At 38.9% G+C, this 21,397-nt stretch overlaps 1 protein-coding gene across 1 annotated transcript in view; it reads right to left on the bottom strand.

Annotated features, from left to right (window-relative positions):
* Positions 1-21,397, bottom strand: part of adam22 (ADAM metallopeptidase domain 22) — a 365,020-nt gene that overhangs the window by 169,299 nt on the left and 174,324 nt on the right. The window contains exons 7-9 of the mRNA XM_060825702.1: positions 13,099-13,168; positions 11,420-11,484; positions 1,975-2,049 (exon numbers count right to left, since the gene is read on the bottom strand). Of these exons, the coding sequence (XP_060681685.1) occupies positions 1,975-2,049; positions 11,420-11,484; positions 13,099-13,168 (210 nt within the window). The remainder of the gene's footprint in view (positions 1-1,974; positions 2,050-11,419; positions 11,485-13,098; positions 13,169-21,397) is intronic.

Genomic DNA, 21,397 nt, shown 5'->3' with positions numbered 1-21,397 from the left:
GGTGATACTAATTGGACTGCTCTTTCAAAAAGCTTGCACAGGCACAGTGGGCCGAATGCCCTCCTTCTCTTTAATGTCCAATGTAATACATTTGGACATATTCATGATTTTAGAATTCATAAGGGATCATTTTGCCGTGGTATTGGAAATGTAGTTTCGCTAACAATGAATATATTTTAAGGAATATTTCAGCTAAAATAATTACAGATATTGTTGCAATTCCAAAAACAAAAGAGATAAAGGGCTCATTGCCTTTACTGGTACTGTGTAAAAATGCATCTGTCTCATGAATAAACTATGATGACGTCTTCTGTGAGTACAACAGCAGCTTGCTTTTCTTCTCAGGCATCGTTGACCTATCTGACTGTTCACTGGACTGCATTATTCCATTTTGTTCCAATGCCTATCCTTCACAATCCAAATGTATCCACTAATAATTTGAATCTTAATTCATCTCCAAATTTTCAGTCAGTTTTAACTTCAGAGTGTCCACTGCAGCCCACTGTTCTGGCAACCCACTCATTTCAATGGATGTATTTAGAAGTTCCAAGAGATGTCAAATGGATGGACCAATGCAGCTTGCTGGATTTAAGTCAGCTCAATATTAATTAGTTCAGGGGCATGCCAGCAACAAAATTAGTCCAGGAGGGTATTTGCTTATTAACAGCGATCAAAGGTAGTATTTTGGGATCCCACAGGAATATCCCTACTTTTCCTAGCCCCAGAAAAATAAATCTTATAGTTTCAGGCCTCACTCACCAGATATATTCTAAGCAGATCTATCCTAATTTGGGAACCAGATTTCTATTAAGTAATGAAATTGTAATCTGCATATTAAAATGAGCGTACGACCTGAAACAGAAAGGCACTTTGACCATTTCATGATAGCCTCCTCTGAAAGTGGAAATGGGCTGCTGATTGAGACTAATGGGACACTATGACACCCAGCATATACCAGTTGCTACATTACCAGGGTGTCTTGTTTAGTTCTGAACTGAGCTTTCAAATCCATTTCAGATTCAGTCCAACACTTTCTTCCATTAACTTTTAAAAATTCTCCAGTTTAGTTCCAGTCCTGAGAAGTTCTTATCTCAGTACCCTTAGTACTTCAGACAATGAGTTTTCTAATCATCAATCTCTTCACCATCATTCACTGATTTCTTTGTCACAGTAAACCTTGCATTTCCTATCTTAGTCAAAGTTCCAGTTGGTGCACTAACAGATAATTTTGTTCATTCTCACTTTCCTTAGGGAATGTTTTCTAACAATGCAGTCATCCTGCAGCCTGTCATTCCTTGCTTTCTCTGCGTGCAAATTCAAAGATCAATTTGTCAATCATTGCAGCCCTCCTCTCTGGAAGTCCCTTCTTGATCCAGTGTTCCCCGCTACCTATCATTTCACCTTAGGATCATAGAAACTCTAAAGTGTGGAAACAGGCCGTTAGGCCCAAGTAGTCCACACTGACCCTCTAGAGAATAACTGACCAGACTCATTCCCCCTAACCTATCTTTACCCCTGCCTAAAGCACCGAACCCACAGGTCCCTGAACACTATGGGCAATTTAGCATTGCCAATTCACCTATCCTGCACATCTTTGATTGTGGGAGGAAATCAGAGCCCCCAGAGGAAACCCATGCAGACATGGGGAGAATGCTCCACATAGTCACCTGAGGCTAGAATCGAACTCGGGTCCCTGGCACTGTGAGGCAGCAGCGCTAACCACTGAGCCCTTTGTAACCTCTAAAAAAAGCAACATCTTTAACAATCTCTTCACTCTGATTCCTGAACTTTGTCACTTCCAGTTTGGTATCAGCTTTGCTCCTGTGTTGTCCTCTTGTTTGAGGAAAGCTATAACTCACTCCTTATAACTTAATTAATAAGCTACAACTTACTCCAGTAAATTATTATTTTACAAACTGTGTCGAAGAATCAAAGGTCAAATAATCCTTGAACCAGATTAAATGTGGCCTTTACCATAAAATGGTCATTAACAACCATCAGCTCAATGTACTTTGTCTCATCGTGAACATTCCGGCGAATTCGACTTATCTGCAACGAGAAACAGAACTGCTCAGTAATAAACTGTATGTCAGTATTGCCGTTACCACTCTCAATTAAAAAAAACAAATGCAAGATACAAAGCTACATATATCGAGCTATAGTGGATGAAGTATTATTTGGATTAGTGAAAGAAACATGCAGTCCAGAAGTCCGACAAAAGGAATTGAGAGAAGGCAGCTCACCACCACCTCTGTAAGGCTAACTAGGGAAGGGCAACGTATGCTGTCCCAACCAGCAACAGCTACATCCCATGAGTGAATATAAAAAAAATATATAAATACAAGAGTTTTTAATCTTGTGGTAATGGGAAGGGGCAGGAAGAATAAAGATCAGTATAGAGTGCAGACCAGGGAAATTAAACAATAAAATATTTCATGATGCAACAGCCAGCAAGGATATAGTGAAGATACAAAGACTGTGTTGAAATGACCTGGGATTTTCTACATAAAATCACGTGAATGTAACATGAGAAGATAAAGAAAGAAAACATGTAAGGCCATCTGAGCAAAACAAAGATAGAGCAAAAAAAAGACAAAAGCTAATGCACAGAATGGCACACAGAGGTGTGGAACTCAATGTCGAGTTCAGAGGGTTGGTGTGCTGAGTTGAATAATAAAAAAAATACCTTGAGCTTGCACTAAGTATTTGTAGAACACTATCAGAAACATGGATAGAAAGGTCAGCATGGGAGCAAGGTAGGGAATTCAAATAACAAGTAATCAGGAGGTCGGGGAGTTTCAATGGACAGAACAAAGATATTCTGTGAAGCAATTGTCCTGTGTTTCCCCAATGTAGTGGCAGTCACATCATGAGCAATCAGTACAGTATAGAAAACTGCAAGGTGAAAAATTGCTGTTTCACTTGAAAGGGGCATTTGGGGCCTTAGATGGTAAGAAAGGAGGAGGTGAAAGGGCAGGTGTAGATCTCCTATGTCTGCATGGAAAGGTGCCACAGGAAAGGGGTGTAAAGTATAAAATGAGAGAAGTGAAAAGAAACTACTCATGAAAATTCACCACACACACTAGGTCAGTGATCAAGTATTTCACAAAGAATCCAGGTAATGCTTTCATAACGTGGATTTAAGTCACCAATAAATTACTACTGTTAAGATCAACAAGAGTCACAGACTTCCAAATGTGCTAAATAACTGTCATCATCAAATAAGGGAATGGATAAGAAAAGAAATTCTAATGAACCTAATAGAAAGGGAATAGCTGTAAAATGGATAGGCATAAAGTGGAGTGTGTTTTTGCACTTTGTTTTTGCTCATTGTATGTGATTTAATTTGTTAGTTACTGCTTATTGATTACTTGCAACACAGAAGCTCAGTGATTGGAAACAAGCTATCTTAATGACTATAATAGCGATTAAATAAGGTATTCTAATATTACAGGTTGTTTACATAAAATTATAGTAAGGGACAATTGAGGAAAAACGCAAAAGAATTTTCAAAACCTTTTTAAAAGAATAAAACAAGGATATACAGGCAATAGAATGAAAAGGTTTAATTAGGGATTCACTATAAAAAAGCTGCTGCTAGAGTCCTGAATAATAGCATTCATTTCAAAATAGATCTGGTAAGTATCCAGTAAAACTGAAGCCCAGTTAATCTGACTTCATTACCAGTAAAATGATGGAATTAGTTACCAAGGACAAAGTTAACAGGGCATTTCAGATAAAATAACGTGGAGAGCCAGCAAGGGTTTATAAAAAGAAACGCATGCCAGAGTAATTAATTCAATTTTATTTTGGTAGTGCAAAATAAGAAGATACTCAACAAAATAAACCTTGAAAAATACCTGGAAATAATGACAGGAATCTCTTTACCTTGCCACCTAAGCACTCCTTCAATGGAAGATTCTGCATCAGGTTTGCCTCTGGGGCATCTGGGCCATGGTGAATAAAGTGGGTAGCCAGGAAGACTCATTAATATTGGTAAAAAAGAATACTATCAAGGAAAAACTCAGCATATGAAAATCAGAATTAGGGAAAGGCCACATGGTCTGCTCCACTATTCAATAAGATCATAGCTGATCTGATCACTCTAAATTCCCACCTAGCTAAAATAACCTTTCATCCCCTCATTTATAAAGAATCTATTTAAGTCTGCATTGAAATGTTCAACAACTCTACTTCACCTCCTTCACAGGAAGGAAGTTTCAAAGACTCATGATCCTCTGTAAGACAAAAAAAAATCTTTTTATCTCTGTCTTAAAAAGGTTACTTCTGATTTTTAAACAGTGACCTCTAGTTTCTCAACTCTTCCACAAGTCAAAACCTTTCTACATGCATCCTGTCAAGCCCCTCAGGATCTTATGCTTCAACCAAGTTCCTTCTTACTTTTCCAAACTCCAGTGGCTACAAGTGTAGCCTGCCCAGTCTTTTGCCATAAGACAACTCATTCATTCCTGGTATTAGCTTAGTAAACCTTGTTTGAACTGTTCCTAATACATTTACATTTTTCTTTAAACAAGGAGACCAATATTGTAGACAGTACTCCAAATATGGCTTCAGCAATGCCCTGTATAACAAAAGCATAAACCCCTACAGCTGTATTTAGTTCCACTTGCAATGAAAGATAACATTCTAATAACTTTCCTAATTATTTGCTGTGCCAACATACTAAACTTTAGACATTAAGACTATAAGATGTAGGAGCAAAGTGGGTGACTCAGCTTATAAAATCTGCTCCACTATTCAATGAGATCATGACTGATCTGATAATCCTCAACTCCACTTTCCTGCCCATGACCCTTGATTCCCTTATTGAGTAAAAGTCTATCTCAGCCTTGCATATACTTAACCACCCAATCTCAACAACCCTCTGCAGTAAAGAATTTCACAGATTCACTACAGTCTGAGAGAAGAAGTTCCTCCTTATCTCTGCCTTAAAGAGGTGTCTCATCACTATGAGATTATAACATCTGGTCTTAGACTCTCCCACAAGGGAACACAACATCTACACATCCATCCTATTAAGTTCCTTAAGAATGTTGCATATTTAACTAAAATCATCTCTCGTTTATCTAAATTCCAATGAGTATAAACCCAACCTAGTCAACCTCTCCTCCTAAGATAATTTCTCCATACCCAGAATCCATCTAACTAACCTTTACTGGACTGTCCCCAATGCCAGGATATATCTATTAGAAAAGGGGACCAAAACTGTTCACAATGACCAAAGCTCATGGTCTTACAAGTGTCTTGCATAGTTTTAGCAAGTTTTCTCTATTTTATGCTCTATTCCCTTTGAAATAAATACCAACATTCCCTTTACCTTCTCCATTATTTGTTAAACTGGTATGCTAGCTATTTGTGATTTATCCCAAGTAGCTTTTGGTAGTCTTTCTTAATTTATGTAATATTCAACTCCTCTATTCTTCATACAAATCACTTAATCTCACATCCTCCCACACATTTTCCACTTGCCAAGTTTTTGCCACTCACTTAACCTGTCTATCTTGCTCTGCAGACTCTTTGTATCATCCTCATCAGTTGCCTACTCACCTATTTTCGCATGACTTGCAAACTTGCCTGTCGTACATTTACTTCTTTGATCTAAGTCATTAACATATGTTATAAATAAGTGTGACATCAGCACTGAACCTTGTGGTATTCCACTAGTTACAGGTTTCCACCAGAAAATGCCTCCCCTTAGCCAATTCTCCACCCATGATAATAGCTTTTCCAGACCACCATGGGCTCTATTCTTACTAAAGGGTAAAAAATGAGGTCTGCAGATGCTGGAGATCACAGTTGAAAATGTGTTGCTGGTTAAAGCACAGCAGGTTAGGCAGCATCCAAGGAATAGGAAATTCGACGTTTTGGGCATAAGCCCTTCATCCTACCAGCAACACATTTTCAACTCTATTCTTACTAAACAGCCTAATGTGCGGTACCTTATCAAATGCCTTCTGGAAATCCAAATATGTCACATATGCTGCTTCCCTTTTCTGTATCCTGTTTGTTACCTCTTCAAAGAATTCTATAAATTTGCAAGGCATAATTTTCCCTTGATGAAGCTATGTTGACTCTGCTGGATTATATTACATACTTCTAAATGGTCTGGTTTTACGTCCTTTATAACTGACTCTATCATTTTCCGAATAACAGTTGTCAAACCAACTGGCCGATAATTGCTTGCTTTTTGTCTCTTTCTCTTTTTGAATACAGAGTTATATTGGCCCTGTTCTAGAATCTAAGGATTCTTGAAAGAATTTTACCAGTGCATCCATCTCTCTGTAGCCACTTCTTTTAACATCCTGGGAAGCAGCCCATCAGGACCAGGTGACAGATCGGTTTTCACCCTATTTGTTACCCTAGGACCTTTTTTCTAGTAATAGTTATCATATGTATTTCTTCTTCCCTTTTTGCATCTTGATTATTGAGTATTTTTGGAATGCTTTTCATGTTTTCTCCCATGAAGTCCGATACAAATTACCTATTCAATTTCTCTGCCATTTTCCAAATCCCCCATTATCATTTCCCCAGCATCATTCTCTAAGGGGAGCTATGTTTACTTTGGACTCTCTTTTCCTTTTCATATATTGAAAGAAGCTTATATTATCTATCTTGATATTAGTGATTCATGCTCAAGTGTACTCAGATTCTTTGCATTTTAGAGCTTACCAATCTCTCATCATTTCAATAATATGCTTCTTTATTATTCTTCCTGCCAGTAAGGACAATTTCACATTTTCCCATATTATAATCCATTTGTCAGATCTTCGACCACTTACTTAACCTAGCTATATGCCTTTGTAGCCTTCAAGTGTCCTCTTCACGACTATTTTCATAACACTAGCTGTGGCTGAGCTTATCTTGGTAAACAAAAGGACAAGCAATGGGGGAAGGTTTAAGCAGTAAACTTATCTTCTCCCTTTGTGGGGTTAAGGGCAAATTATAACTTTAAAAATAGCTCCTGAACATGTGCATAAGATGATATGTTATTGTGACATCAGATTACACTGTACAGGATCCTTGGTCTGTAAGGTTACAGAAATGTTCTTTTTATATTGTGATGTTCAAAAACGCCCATCGATGTTCACTTGATGGTGGACCTGATCTTACTACATGGTGGTAATGTTGACAACACAAACAAAACCTGAGGCAAATAGCAAATCACAAAATCTGTACAATGTGGAAGCCAAAGACCATTCCACTCAGGACCACCCCCCACCCTACCCTTTCACCCTGCATTTCCCATGGCCAATCCACCTAACCTCCACACCTTTGGACTGTGCAAAGAAATTGGAGCAACACCACACAGACACAGGTAGAACATGCAAATTCTACACAGACAGTTGCCTCAGCAGGGAATCGAACCCAGGGCCCCAGCACTATGATGCAGCAGTGCTAACCACTGAGCCATCATGTTGCCCCAAATATTGAAACCCAGCAGTAATACAAAGATAATACAAAGTACAAAGTGAATCCAGCCTAGGAATACGTGGGAAAAAAAATCAGAAAAAATGGCTCATCAGCCACAGGGAGTAGTGGATAAAGGACAGCAAGAACCACCTAGGTACTATAGTGAGGGACAACAGCACAATACTAACAGAATGTGCAAAAGGCCTGCAGCAAGGAACACAAAAGGCTGTAAGAAAGCCAACCCCAATGATTACTGTAGTTGGAGATCTTTTACAGAGAGAGAAAAGTGTACAAGAGGAATACTCGAAAAAGTGCAGTAAAGTAAAAAAAAATTAGTCATATTTGTTCACAATTGAGTACACTTGACCATGGACAAACTTTATCAGACCCTCTGGATTATGCACAGATCCCAGACCAGGCCATGAATTGGAACAAATGGAACCTATGGTTTAGCTGATAGCACACTACTTCAAGTATCAGTAAAAACATGGACAAAGGACAGATCAGTTTACTGTTATGCATGACTGTCAGCATTGGCGATACCATTTTTATTAAATACGGCAAAAATAAAGAGATTGCAAAATATCATGATATATAACACAGGCTTTGGATTCCTGTTTTAGGCAAGTAAAACCACCTTGTACACCACAGTTTAAACAGAGCAACTAAGAGCCAGGGAAACCACTGATTCATTCATAAATATGTATCACTTCACAGACAACTATTAATTTGGATCATTGAACACAGTTCATATGGGACAATATAGCATTAGGGTTACTTGATGAAGCTTTATCTGAAATGTTACAATCTAAAGAAGATTTCACATTACTAAAACCATTTCAGATTACCAAACAGGTTAGTCTTCGCAAGGAGAACAGACCTTTGATCCAAGGGAGACAAAGAATAATTTGTTTCTCATTTCCTATGCAGGCAAGTTACTTGGTTGCTGATAAATTGAGGCCCTTGAATGGCTGTTAATTGACTACTTAAGGCCCTAAACTGGTGATGAGTTGAGAAGGTCTCATAAGGACCTTCCTGCCTGGCAATTAATGGCTGAGGTGGCAAGAAAGAGGTGAGTATCTCTCCATTATTGAAATGATGAGAGACTGATAAGCTCTAAAATGCAGAGAATCATTATATACCCTTTTCACAACTAACAGATGGGGCAAAACTGTATCCTCTGTAACAGAAAGTCCAAGTGCTGTCTCCTGCAGATCCTACTCACTGCCATAAATACTCTTGCACAGATGCTGAAATACCAATTTTGATATATTAATGGTTTGTGGATGATGAATTTGAAACTAATACCTGAACTTTGGACTCTGAACATTATTTTGAAATGGTGTTGGAGGATGATGCAGAATCACTGTGTGATTGTATGAAGTTTGACAATCATATAAAGCTTGGCAAAAGGCAGAGTTTGATCCACCTTTTTGTATATACATATTTTCTCCTAACACTCAACTAAGCACTGCCCTCACTGTTGAATGTAAATTATTCTTCTGCAGAGCAGGTTGGAAATAATTTCAAGAAATTAATGGATGTCTTGGGTTAATGTTTACTGGGAGCCAAGAGATGGACGAACTGTGCGGTAAGACAGGAACAGAGGCGTGGAAAGGCATTAAACGGGCATAAGTCTTGTGTATACATCCAGCAAAAATTTCTTATTACAACAGAGGCAGCACTCTGCAGAGTATAATCTCATGAGCTACTATGTTGCCTTGTGTATATAAATTGCTTCTCCTAAGCTTTTCGAAAAAGGGGAGAAAAGATTCACGTTTAATCTTTTAAAGGGAGCTTTTAATATTCATGGGTTCATACTATTCAGAGGAATATAGCAGCAGGGAGAATTAAAGAATGGATGAATGTAAATCTTTAGAAGTGGAAGACAAACTAATAAAGTTGTAATGGAAAAAGTATGAGAGTCTGAATTTCATATCAAAAGGCGTGGAGGACAGAAACAAATGAGAATGCTATATTTGGGCAAAGGATATGTTAGATGTAGAATCAAATACTGCAACTGGTATTGTGTTCCTTTGGGATGTATGCCAAAACCAGAGGGAAGATGAAAAAAAAATTCACTAGAAGTAAGCGCATGCTTGCAATCATAGACATTGATGGTATGCAACTACTAATTACTTGGCCGCAATTGCAATAAGGAGCCACAGGCAACTGTCAACTGAGAAAATATTAAAATGCAAAGAAACAAATGTGTGCAGTGTTTAGTGACTCATTCTCTGAATTCCACAGTAGGAAGGGATAAGCCACAAGGCCACTAAGAGCCAGCTTAGGTTTTAACATCACAAAACTAAATATTAACAAAGGGAGTTGTGTTTTTACAAGTTTAACACCAGGTTCATGGGAACAGACAGAGGTAATACTATTTTAGCACTGTCTATATTTTCTTTTGCAAAAAATATATTCTATTCATAAATTTTTATAAGTACATTAAAAGAAATACAACAAAAATACAATATTTTAGTTTGAGAATTACACTGCTAGGTGTCTCCTTTCAAATGCAAATTTGGAACATATTTATAATTTCTGATCACATTTATTTTACATATTATAACAAAAGCTAAGAGGGTTTCTATAGGTTAAAAGTCCCTCAGTACATTATAGCAGAAAGTGGCCTTTCTTCACTGCGCCTCAGCAGTGGCTGTCCCAAGATTTAGTTCCGCAGCACAAGTTCTGGACCTTGCAATTTGCCAGTTTGCAACATTTGTTCAAAGACAACTCTTTGCATGGAAGACTATCAAATTTCCAGCAGAGCAAAGAGTGTCTTCACCGAGTTGATGGTCTTGATTTTTGTCTCGGTATGCATCCCAGGGAACAGCCCGTAGAGCACAAAGTTCTGTGTCATGGAGCTGCTAGAGATGAACACGAACAAAAAAGAAACACGTTTTGCGAAAGTATATTCCAAAGAGACTGTGGCAGTCTCTTCACCATCTCAAGGGCAAGGTGCAGCGGCAGGGTCAATACATGCATGAAACACAGGCAGGTAGTGCCCTTCTTGCTACCAGCTAGGGTATGCATTGGCACTTGTTGGAAAGTTTGGGCAATGAGACATTTTGCCAAATGATTTTGCCAATCTGCCTAAGGGAACTATCCAACAGGATTGGCCTTTTCCTTTCCCCGCAGGATATCAACAACTTTATGTGTGGACCACTCCCTGATGGGCTTGTGGTCAAAGGTGTTTTTCTATACAAAACCTTCTGCAAGGCACAATCCAACTACCTTCAGCATACTGTGGCATAGAGAGCAAACCATTCTTCACAACACTGGAGGCAGGTAGAACCACAGCATGTAGTGACACTGTGGTGCTTGCATACTGCAGGTCTATTCTAACACTGTTAATCAGTTGCACACTGAAAGCAAGCACAACTCTCATTGCTGATAATGCAAATTACAAAGGACCTTCTCTCCATGATCCAACCTTTTGATAAACTGAATTGTGAATCAAAGAGAAACAAGTTTACTTTCCCCATTAACTCTATGCTGTAGCCCAAATTCTTGGTCTATATGCTGCAGCAGTAGAGATGGGAGTGGTGCTTAGTAATTTTCTTCTCATATGACAAAGTGTTTATGCCAATTTGTTGTCATTAAATAACCTCAATTATTCCGTACACAGATTCCTAACATATCCACCATGGATGGAGCTCTGCTTTCTTCAAATGTCCCAGTTTTTAAAAATTGGTCAACCCACACCAGGGGCAGAGGTCAGGAAAACTGGCCCAATGATTTTTTCTAACTTTGATCCATCTCCATGCTAACCATTCAGACAGACTCTGCTGAATACTGTCACAGAACTGCATGAATACTGCCACAGCCTTTCTCATTTTCAACCACAGTAATTTGTAATTCAAAGTTCCAATCAAACAGGAAAAATGAACTGAAATTCCAGGTACATATCAAAAGAGAAGACTATTCTTGCTGTAATCTTCCTATTTGACATTGATAAATTCATTGCTAAACATATTGAACATACCTGTCTTTTCTTCCTAAAAAGGATAGTACGCCGAGCATCAAAGAGATCATTCCTCTCAGTATCTTCTGAAAAACATATGCATTACAAAACATTTTTCATATTAACAATGATTAATCAATATTTAGGGTTAATTACTCAATGAAATGTCAGTGGTCAGCTTTTAAAGTTGCTGTCATATCAGAATCAGAATCAGAATCAGTATTATCAATCACATCTGTCATTGAGATCAACTGCTGAATACATTGCTGGTGGTATATGGAGCAGTCTTTTTCTGAAAATGACTTTGAAACAGTGCTAGAATATTTTAATATAATAGTTATTTCAAAGAGTCCTACTTTATGGTTTCTTTCTTCACAATGAGAGAAATTGCTAGGAGGAATTAAAGTTAAAATTGAGTTGCTCCGTGTCTCACTCCATTACCACTCTGCAGCAACTGTAAGCCAATTATTTTTACTGGCAGCTAAAGCATCTGTCTATTAAGTGGAAGTATTACTAATATTCACTAATTGGGATACAATGCTGTATATAGTTAGTCTTCCAGTATTAGCAACAGTAATTTCTAGTTGTATAAATTAATAATTTTCAAGAATGTATCATTTAAAAATGCACGGCAAAAATGCTTATTTTTAAAAAAACGTTTCTTTGATTATCTGCCTCCCATAATGTCCCTACCGAGTGGATGGACGAATGTATGGTTCCTTTTCCTCTACTTTTCCAAGAGTCAGAAATTTTGTATGCATTAGGCCTGTGCTTCAAACAAAACCTTTGTGCAATACTGATCAATTTATTGTTGGGTGGCCTAGCATGAGCATTTAGGCCACTGCTATTGAGTCAGGGGATTTTATAAACCTTCTAGTGACTGCCAAAACAGATCTATTCCTTTGACTTGAGCCCCAATTTTCAGCATTCTCCAGCCTCCTGGTGAGGTGCACACTGCATGTTAAGCACTGAAGCCGTTCTACCCCCAAGAGCTGTTTACTCAAAGTCAGCAAATACTTAAGCGAGTATATGAGAAACTGTGAAGGTTCTATTGACTTTGTGCAGTGGTGTAAAATGCCAATAATAAAACAGCAGTTTATTTCACCTATCTGGAAGGAAGCCATGATATAGACTTTGTTCTTATTCAAATACAGGATAGATGCATTGCTGGCTATGCATCTATTGCCCATCCCTAATTACCCAGAGGGCTGTTAAGAGTCAACCACTTTGCTGTGGGTTTGGAATCACGTCAGCCAGACCAAGTAAGGGCAGCAGTTTTCTTCCCTGAAGGACACAAGTGAACTAGATGGGTTCTTTCTGGCATTTGAGAACCGTTTCACGATAATCATTAGACTCTTAACTCCAGATTTTTTAATTGATCTCAAACACCAGCATCTGCCATAGTGGGATTTAAACCCATGTCGCCAGAACATTACCTGGGTCTCAGCATTAATAACCTAGTGATATTACTAGACTGTTACATTCCTATTGGGTTAAGCCACTGTATTACAGTACATAATAGCAAATGCAGTATATGTAATGCCAGAATTTCAACATACCCCAATCAACTTTGATCTTATATATGTGCTCATATGTGACTTTGGTGCAAAATTACTCTATCATGCCAATTAACTCTTCACAAATGTGCTAAGGTTCTGTTTGATAATTCTGAAAGATACTGCACATCCTGGTGATCTTACCAAGTTGTAGAAACTGCAAAGTAGTGTCACGGCCAATGATCTGGTAAACTAAATGCTGCTCAGTGTCATTCTGTGAAGGAAAAGGGAAACACAATTCTGAACAAAAATCAATACCTTTACTATGTCTGCATTAAAAATAGGACATTGAAAGTAAACAGCAAGTCACTCAGCATCTGAAAACAGATTAACAACTTGAGGTTAACGTCTTGTCAGTGCTTTTCTGTTTTAGCAGAAAGTGAGGACTGCAGATGCTGGAGGTCGGAGTCAAAGAATGTGGTGCTGGAAAAGCACAGCGGGTCTGGCAGCATTCGAGGAGCAGGAGAGTTGACTTTTTGGGATTAGCCCTTCATCAGGAAGGCCTTATGCCCGAAACATTGATTCTCCTGCTCCTTGGATGCTGCCTGACCGGCTGTGCTTTTCCAGCACCACACTCTTTGACTTTTCTGTTTTTATTTTTGATTTGAAGCATTTTATATTTCTCATGACAGCATTAGGACACAATTGTATATAGCACTGTGTGATCAAAAGAAGAAGAGAACAAATAGGACCAGAAGTAAATCTTTGCTTTCTTCAGCCTGCTACACCATTCAGTAAGATCATGACTCATTTGATCATGGCGTTAACTCCACTTTACAGTTGATCCCCATAACCCTTGATTTCTCCATGGATGAAATGTCCAATAATGTTGAATATATTTAAATGCTTGGTGTTCACTGCTCTCGAGATTACAGAATTACAAAGATTAATAGCCTTCTGAAAACAAAAACACCTTCACACCTCGAGCTTAAGTGGACGGAATTTCATGCCACCCCCATACCGACCGTCCTATCATCCCTATTGAATGAGATAGGGTGGTGTGCCGTGAGTCCCCGCCACCTTCCAATTCTGCCTAAGTAAGTCTATTGTGGAGAAGGCTTATAGGTGACCTTCTCAACTGCATGCCTATAGCAATTAATTTCTTCTTGAAGGCGCCATTCCACCAGTTGCCATGAGGATATCCCAGTGGTGGGTGTGCATCAGGGCCTGATGGAGTGATCTGTTATCTGGAGGGCTCACCAATCAGGGCTATCCCCTCCCTTTCTCCCAGTTCTGCCTGCAATCCCACCCATCAGCCAGCAATACTTTCCCACGTCCACCTGTCGTCTGTGTTTGAACTAATGCGGTTAATAGCTGCCATAAACTAACTTAAAAAAAAGTTACAGCAGAGAAAGAGGTCACATAACTACAGCAAGCTAGCTAGTATGGTATGTATGGATGTATTTCTCCAGGCATTTTTTTTAACATAAAATTACCAAAAAAGTACTTACATTATCATTTTCTGTTTCCAGTTACCCATGACAATATATATGGTCAACAAAGAAAATTATAACATACGAACAGAACTGTCCTAATTTGAGTCTGTCCTACTTTCATCAAAGTCTGCACATGCATTTCAACCATTACCTCTAATATGTTCAGGTTGTTTAATAACATTCATGCAAGCTATCATTGTCAGTTTGTCTCATATTTGCTTGTTACTTCTCTGAAAAGGGTCACTCCCATGATGATTATTTGATCAGAGTAAGATGCTCCTCTTTCTGATTAAGAAAATAGGAAAATGATTAGGCCATTCAGCCCATTGAACCTGATATATCATTCAATATGATCATGGCTGATCATCCAATACCTTTACCCCACACTATCATCCTGTCCCTTGTATGTCATCAAGTGTCTAGAAATCTGTCAATCTCTAATTTAAACATATTCAAAACTGATTGTTCATAGTCCCTTAAGTAAAGAATTCCAAAGGCTTGCAACCCTTTGAGCAAAAATAATTTTTCTTATCTTGTTCTTAAGTGGCTTAGCCCTTATTTTGTCCCATGGCCCCAGACTCCCCAATATGGAGAAACACCTTACCAGCATACGCCATAAAATCCATACAGAGTGGAAGCAGGTAATTAGGCCCAACAAGTCAACCTTGACTCTCTGAAGAACGTCCCACCCAAACTCACCTCACCTACCTTATCACTGCATTTCCCATGGCTAATCCATCCAACCTACATATCCCTGGACACTATAGGCAATTTAGCATAACCAATCCACCTAACCTGAACATCTTTGAATTGCAGAAGGAAATCCAAGCAGACACGAGGAGAACGTATAAATCCCATATAGTCACCCAAGACTGGAATTGAACCTAGGTCCCTGGGGCTGTGAGGCAGCAGTGCTAACCACTGAGCCATCATGCTGCCCTGTGTAATCCTTTTAAGTATTTTGTAGGTTTCAGTGAGATTACCTTCCTCCTTTGAAATCTTAGAGAATTCAGACACTATTTCGCTCTCCTGAGAAAAGACCAACATTTCACATAGTACACCAGATATATTCTAACCAAGATTAAAGAAAAAATGAAGTAAGGCTTTGCTACTCATGTACTCAAATCTTCTTGAGATAAATACTATCATTCCATTAGCCTTCCTAACAGCTTGTCATGTCTGTATGTCAGCCTTCAGTGATGTACTGATGAGGATATCAAGCTCCATTTGTACATGCACACTTTTCAACCTACAATTCTCAACCTCTTAACCATTTACAAAATATTCTGCACCTTGGTCCTCTAACCAAAATGAATAACCTGACATTTTTTCCACATTGTATTCCAACCATGATGCTCTTGCCCACACACTAAATCTGTCCAAATCTGCTTGAAGCCACTTTACATTTTCCTCTCAAGACACATTCCCACCTGGCTTTGTCTCACCCACGAATTTAGAACTAATTCATTCTGGATTAACATCCAAATCATAAATATATATTGATAACAGCTGGGGCTCAAGTACTGATCCCCATTAGTCACAACCTGCTCATATGAGCATGTCCTATTAATTCCAACTCTTGGTTTTCCACCTGATGCTTAATCATTACCAGTATGTTTCCTTTCATCTCAAGTGCTCTAATCGGGGCAGCACGGTGGCTCAGTGGTTAGCACTGCTGCCTCACAGCACCAGGACCTGATTCCAACCTCGGGCGACTGTCTGTGTGGAGTTTGCACGTTCTCCCTGTGTCTGCGTGGGTTTCCTCCCACAATCCAAAGATGTGCATGTCAGGTGAATTGGCCATGCTAACCTGCCCATTGTGTGATGTGCATAAGTTAGGGGTAAATGTAGAGGAATGGTTCTGGGTGGATTACTCTTCAGAGGGTCGGTGTGGACTTATTGGGCCAAAGGACCTGTGTCCATACTGTAGGTAATCTAATCTAATCTAAGTTTGCTAATCAATCTCTTGTGCAGAAATTTATTAGAAACCTCCTGAAAATCCACAGTACCAGAATAAGAATGTCTAGATATACTTGTACAGGGCTTTGGTGAGATGACAGTTGAAGCCGTGGATGTAGGTTTGCTCGCTGAGCTGGAGGGTTCGTTTACAGATCTTTCATCACCATACTAGGTAACATCTTCAGTCAGCCTCCGGACGAAGCGCTGCTGATGATTCCTACTTTCTATTTTTATGTTTGGGTTTCTTTGGGTTGATCATGTCATTTGCTGTGGAGATACCCCAGGCAAGGTTGATTTCCACCACACCCCCACCCTCCACCATCCTCCTCCCCCTCCCAATTAGCCACCCCTAAGAAAAATTGGTAGCACAAAGCAGGAAAAGTACATAAAACCTCTTAAATTTTGAGTGTAAAGCCCTGGGATCGAGATGAAGTGCTCATGCTTGACAGATCGATTCTCCTGCTTCTCCAACGCTGCCTGACCTGCTGTGCATTTCTGGTGCCAAACTTTTCGAGTCTGATCTCCTGCATCTGCAGTCCTCACTTTTTCCTATTTTTGTCTTAAGGTCTGTCAGCCCATCTCCAAATGCTGGAGGTCAATTGGAGGCAGTCCCAGCAGTGCTGCTAGGAATAATATACAATGCTTGGACCAAACCTAAATGAAAGAATATACTGAAATAGAATTGAATTGGTTTCTAGTGTGCAAAGATTCACTAGAGTGGCTCCTATAATTATGAGGCTCTCTTATGATGACAGGCTGAGTAGTTGGAGTTCAGAGGAATGATAGATCATCCCATTTTCAATATTCAAGACTTTGAACGGTAGACATTGGAAGGTTGCTCTCTCTGCCTGGAGTATCTGAAACATGAATGGGGCCCACAGTATTATTATGAAAGGTCAAATACTTAGGTCAGAAAAGAGAAGAAATTTATTCAGCATTGCTGAACTGAGATACGTCAGTGAAGCCTTTAAGGAAAAAATGCAAGAATGCCAAATTTCTAACAGTCACAAGACTTTATATTACAGGAGAGAAGGAATGCTGACTGATTGACAAGTTAACTCTGATTAGCCAAGGTGAAAGCAACTGTAGGTTCTCCAAGTTTCCAGGTAATTAAATGATCGCAAGGCTGGAAGATATTCCTTTTAGAGAGAATGCGTCATTATGTATGAATGCATGTTAGTTCTGGAAAGCATAAATAAGCTTGACTGATTATCTTAGACTGGCTGTTATTTTAGCAATTCGTGCACTCAAGAATGTTCAGCAAGTGCAGCCTAATCATGGAATTACATCCATTAGTAGATTTTTGTTTTGTACTTTGCAGCTGATTGAGAAGATTCAGTACTCTCCCTATAACAAATAAAGGAGAAAACTGCAATTTGATTCAATCAGCCATTGCTGCAACACATGGCATAAGTCCCTGACATTATAATAGTACTAAAATTAATGCACACCATTACTCAATTGTGTGTGGGTAAAGTATCCTTTTAAGACAGATGGCAGCATCTTTTTAGTGAACAATACTATTGATGTAACCACTGAATAGTTGCAGCTTTAAACATGTTGCCGAGCCTGTTCAAATTTTTAGATAATTTGCTTCTCCAGAGTTAATGGGACAGTTTTTAGGTCTTTAGCCCATTCACCAGTTCGCAAATTCACAGTGAACTTTCTGATCAGGACACGGTGACTCTGTGGTTAACACTGTTCCAGGGACTTGGGTTTGATTCCAGCCTTGGGTGACTGTGTGAAGTTTGCATGTTCTATCATGTCTGCATGGATTTCCAATGGATTCTCCACTGTCTTTTCAAAGGGAAAACAGAGTTAACATTTTGAGTCCAGTGACCAGTTTTCAGAACTAAAAAAGTTATTTACCTTCCCAATATCTGTTACCCTTAGCTAGTTTGGCCAATATGTAACTCCTGACTCACTCCTGACACTTAACTGCTGTCTTAAGTCATCTAGCAAGCCACTCAATTCAAAATGAGCAATGAATTTGGGCTTTGCCAATGACAGTCCACCACACTGAAGTTAAATTAAATACATAATTACAGAATTGAAGAGCATATTATTTGATACGGTGAATCATAAAATCATTTGGGAGTGATAAATGAATGTAAGGCACAAAAGAATTGGGTAAGATCATTCTAAGCACCGAATTCTAAGCAGTTGGTGTTGACTCAAATGAAGCACTAAACAGCAAAGTGTCTCATGACTTAACAACTAGCACAAGTATACAGGTTTGATTCTGAAGCTCAAGAGTGATTGGTCCTGACAGTATAAACCTCTTCAAGGTTAAAATGCTGTGCCTGTACAGTAATAGATGTAAATTACAGATAGAGATTGTTAATCTTCAAACTGACCACTGTTCAGCAGCTAAAAAAGTTCCAAATGAATCACGAAGCATTGCCATAACAATAAAGAAAATGTTGTAACTCAAACTGATTATCATTCAACTTGTGGGTGAAATATCTCCCAGACTGAGTAGGAGTCATTTTCTGAAAGCCTTGTTTATAATGTAGTGCGACAGAGTACAATTTACATTTACAATTCGACTGAGGTCAGAGATCAGAGCAAATTCAATGTGGTCACTATTTTCACTGGAATAACAGGAGTGAAATTTTCATCAAATCTATAATAATAAGAAACAGACAGTCCTTTGCAGGCGTCTAGGGCAGGTGTGGGTAGGGGCAGTGGTCTCTTTTTTTTGTTCATGTGGGCATCAATGGCTAGGCCAGCACTTACTGCCCACCCCTATTTATCTAGATAGCAGTTAAAAGGTTACCACATTGCTGTGGCTCTGCAGTCACATATAGGCCTCATGAGGTAAAAATGGTAGCTTTCCTTCTCTAAAGGGCATTAGTGAATAAAATTGATTTTTCAACAATTGACAATGTTGCACTGTTACACTGTTGCACTGTTAGGCTAGTTTATTTCATTGTGTCATAGTGGGATCCATATTTACGTCTCCAGAACATTAGCTTGGGATTCTGGATTACTAGTCTAGTGACATTACCACTGTGCCACCGCCTGTTGGACACTCAATACAAAGGAACAGTCAACTGAAAGCCACCCTCTGCATTTCCTGTTGAATCCTGTGACCTCCCGCCTGCCATCACACACTAACCCACTGGCCTCTGATTAAATGGCTGCTCACAGTGGGCAGTATATTAACCCTGGCGTCCTTGATCCCAGGGAAGGCCTGTGGCTCACAGTTAAGTGCCAGACTGGAATTGCATCCAATGGGCCTTCCTGAAAGTTGGTATTGTGGGTATCTGTCTGGATCTCCAAACAGTGGGCAATGCCACTGCAGCCTACATTAAACTTCATTCTTTCACAGAAACCATAACTCTGATGGTTCTATCATCTTCCTTTCTTCAAAAGCCTGTTAAAATTTCTATCAGTCATCATTTAATCACTGTTTCTGATATACCATATATTCCCTTAAATAATTTTCCAGTAAAATGTCAGCCCCTAACTTCACCAAAGGAGCGGGATGTCTCAGTATAATAAATTAATCCTTTTTTTCCCTCTTTGTCATTGTTTATCTTAAAAGGGATGGAAGGAGTTTCCTAGAAACATTGGATAACTCTTATGACTGAATTGCTACCACTTTCCAGAAATTTCACAGGTCTGTTGTAATAATCATATGGGAGACTGACAGAATTCCAAAGAAATCCTGGCATTAGTTTTCTCCAAATCTGGAATGTGCAAACGTCTATCATTCTCTACTGCTCAGAAGCTCCAAATGTAGGTGCCACTGACTTGATGGAAGTTCAACCAGAACCTCCACAGAGCAGAACTAAAGATTATGTAACTCCAAATCCAACTACTTGACACGAAAAAAATTTAGGGGAGGAAGTAATCACTGCAGTTTTGAGGTCCTGAGAAAGACTGAGTCAGAATAGGTGATCTGTGCAAGGGTCTTCATTCTAACAAAATAAGTTGAAGGGCTTTTGCCTGAAATGTTGAATTTCCTGCACCTTGGATGCTGCCTGACTTGCTGTGCTTTTCCAGCACCACACTCTTGACTTTAATCTCCAGCATGTGCCTGTAGGAAGGACATGTAACCCTGTGTATTTGACGCTTAGAACGGATGAGGAAAAATATGTGTTACATCATGTCAAAAAAAATGAGACTGAGAAAAAGAGAATTAAGAACTAGAAATGATTTTTCACAGTGCCACTTCGTGTACATCTATGTAAGCACCACTAAAGAAATTAAGACAGTATTCAAATTCTACATTAATCTGCCTTTCACAGATAGTCGAGAGTCACCGTTGAGGAGAGGAGAGTGGTTCAAGAAGTATTGTTCATGAGTTAGCTTCTTAAAAGTAGTTTTGGCAATCAAAATGACGTGAACATTCTATTTGACAGTAAGGATATTAAAATTCATTTTTAAATCCTCATTGGAAATCTAAAAAGATACTTAATACACTTTGGAAGCAGGCTTGGTTCTAGTCCAACTGAAGGCCAAGTCTTGGGATACTGATTGTTTGCAATCATTACAATGGGTAGTTTAGTCCTTCTAATTAAAAATATTGCACCACTTAAGTGAAAAGAGTTGTAAAGACATCTATTGAACTGTGAAAGTAATACAATATGTTCCATGGGTAGGCATGAAGGACATTTTTTACTCTGACATGTTTTTCTTACTTGATGGATCCAGTGGAATCGCACCCAGTGCAACACTTTGTCTAGAGACAGGGTTTAATGAATATGCAGATAGCCTCTGAGGCATATGGTGATATAAACATAGAAAATAGGTGCAGGAATAAGCCAATTAGGCCCTTCAAGCCTGCAACATAACTGTGACTTCAACAGTCCTGTCTTAGGAACCAGTGCAGCTTACAGCAAGGATTCTGCTGCCGTATCATCATGTATGTCTTGATTATAAATAAGGTTTAAAGAAACCTTGAAGGCTAGGTCGAACTTACATGAACAACGGAAGAACCCACATTAAAACATTCGCATTTTTCATCAAAAGCAGGTCCGATTTTCATTTCTGCCAAGTTTTTAAACTGTTTTTAAAATATACATTTGCAACACTTTCAA

This window comes from Hemiscyllium ocellatum, chromosome 5 (genome assembly GCF_020745735.1).
Source record: "Hemiscyllium ocellatum isolate sHemOce1 chromosome 5, sHemOce1.pat.X.cur, whole genome shotgun sequence".
In the NCBI taxonomy this organism is placed as follows: domain Eukaryota; kingdom Metazoa; phylum Chordata; class Chondrichthyes; order Orectolobiformes; family Hemiscylliidae; genus Hemiscyllium; species Hemiscyllium ocellatum.
The sequence above is the reverse complement of the archived record's forward strand: the minus strand, read 5'-3'. Positions and strand labels throughout refer to the sequence as shown.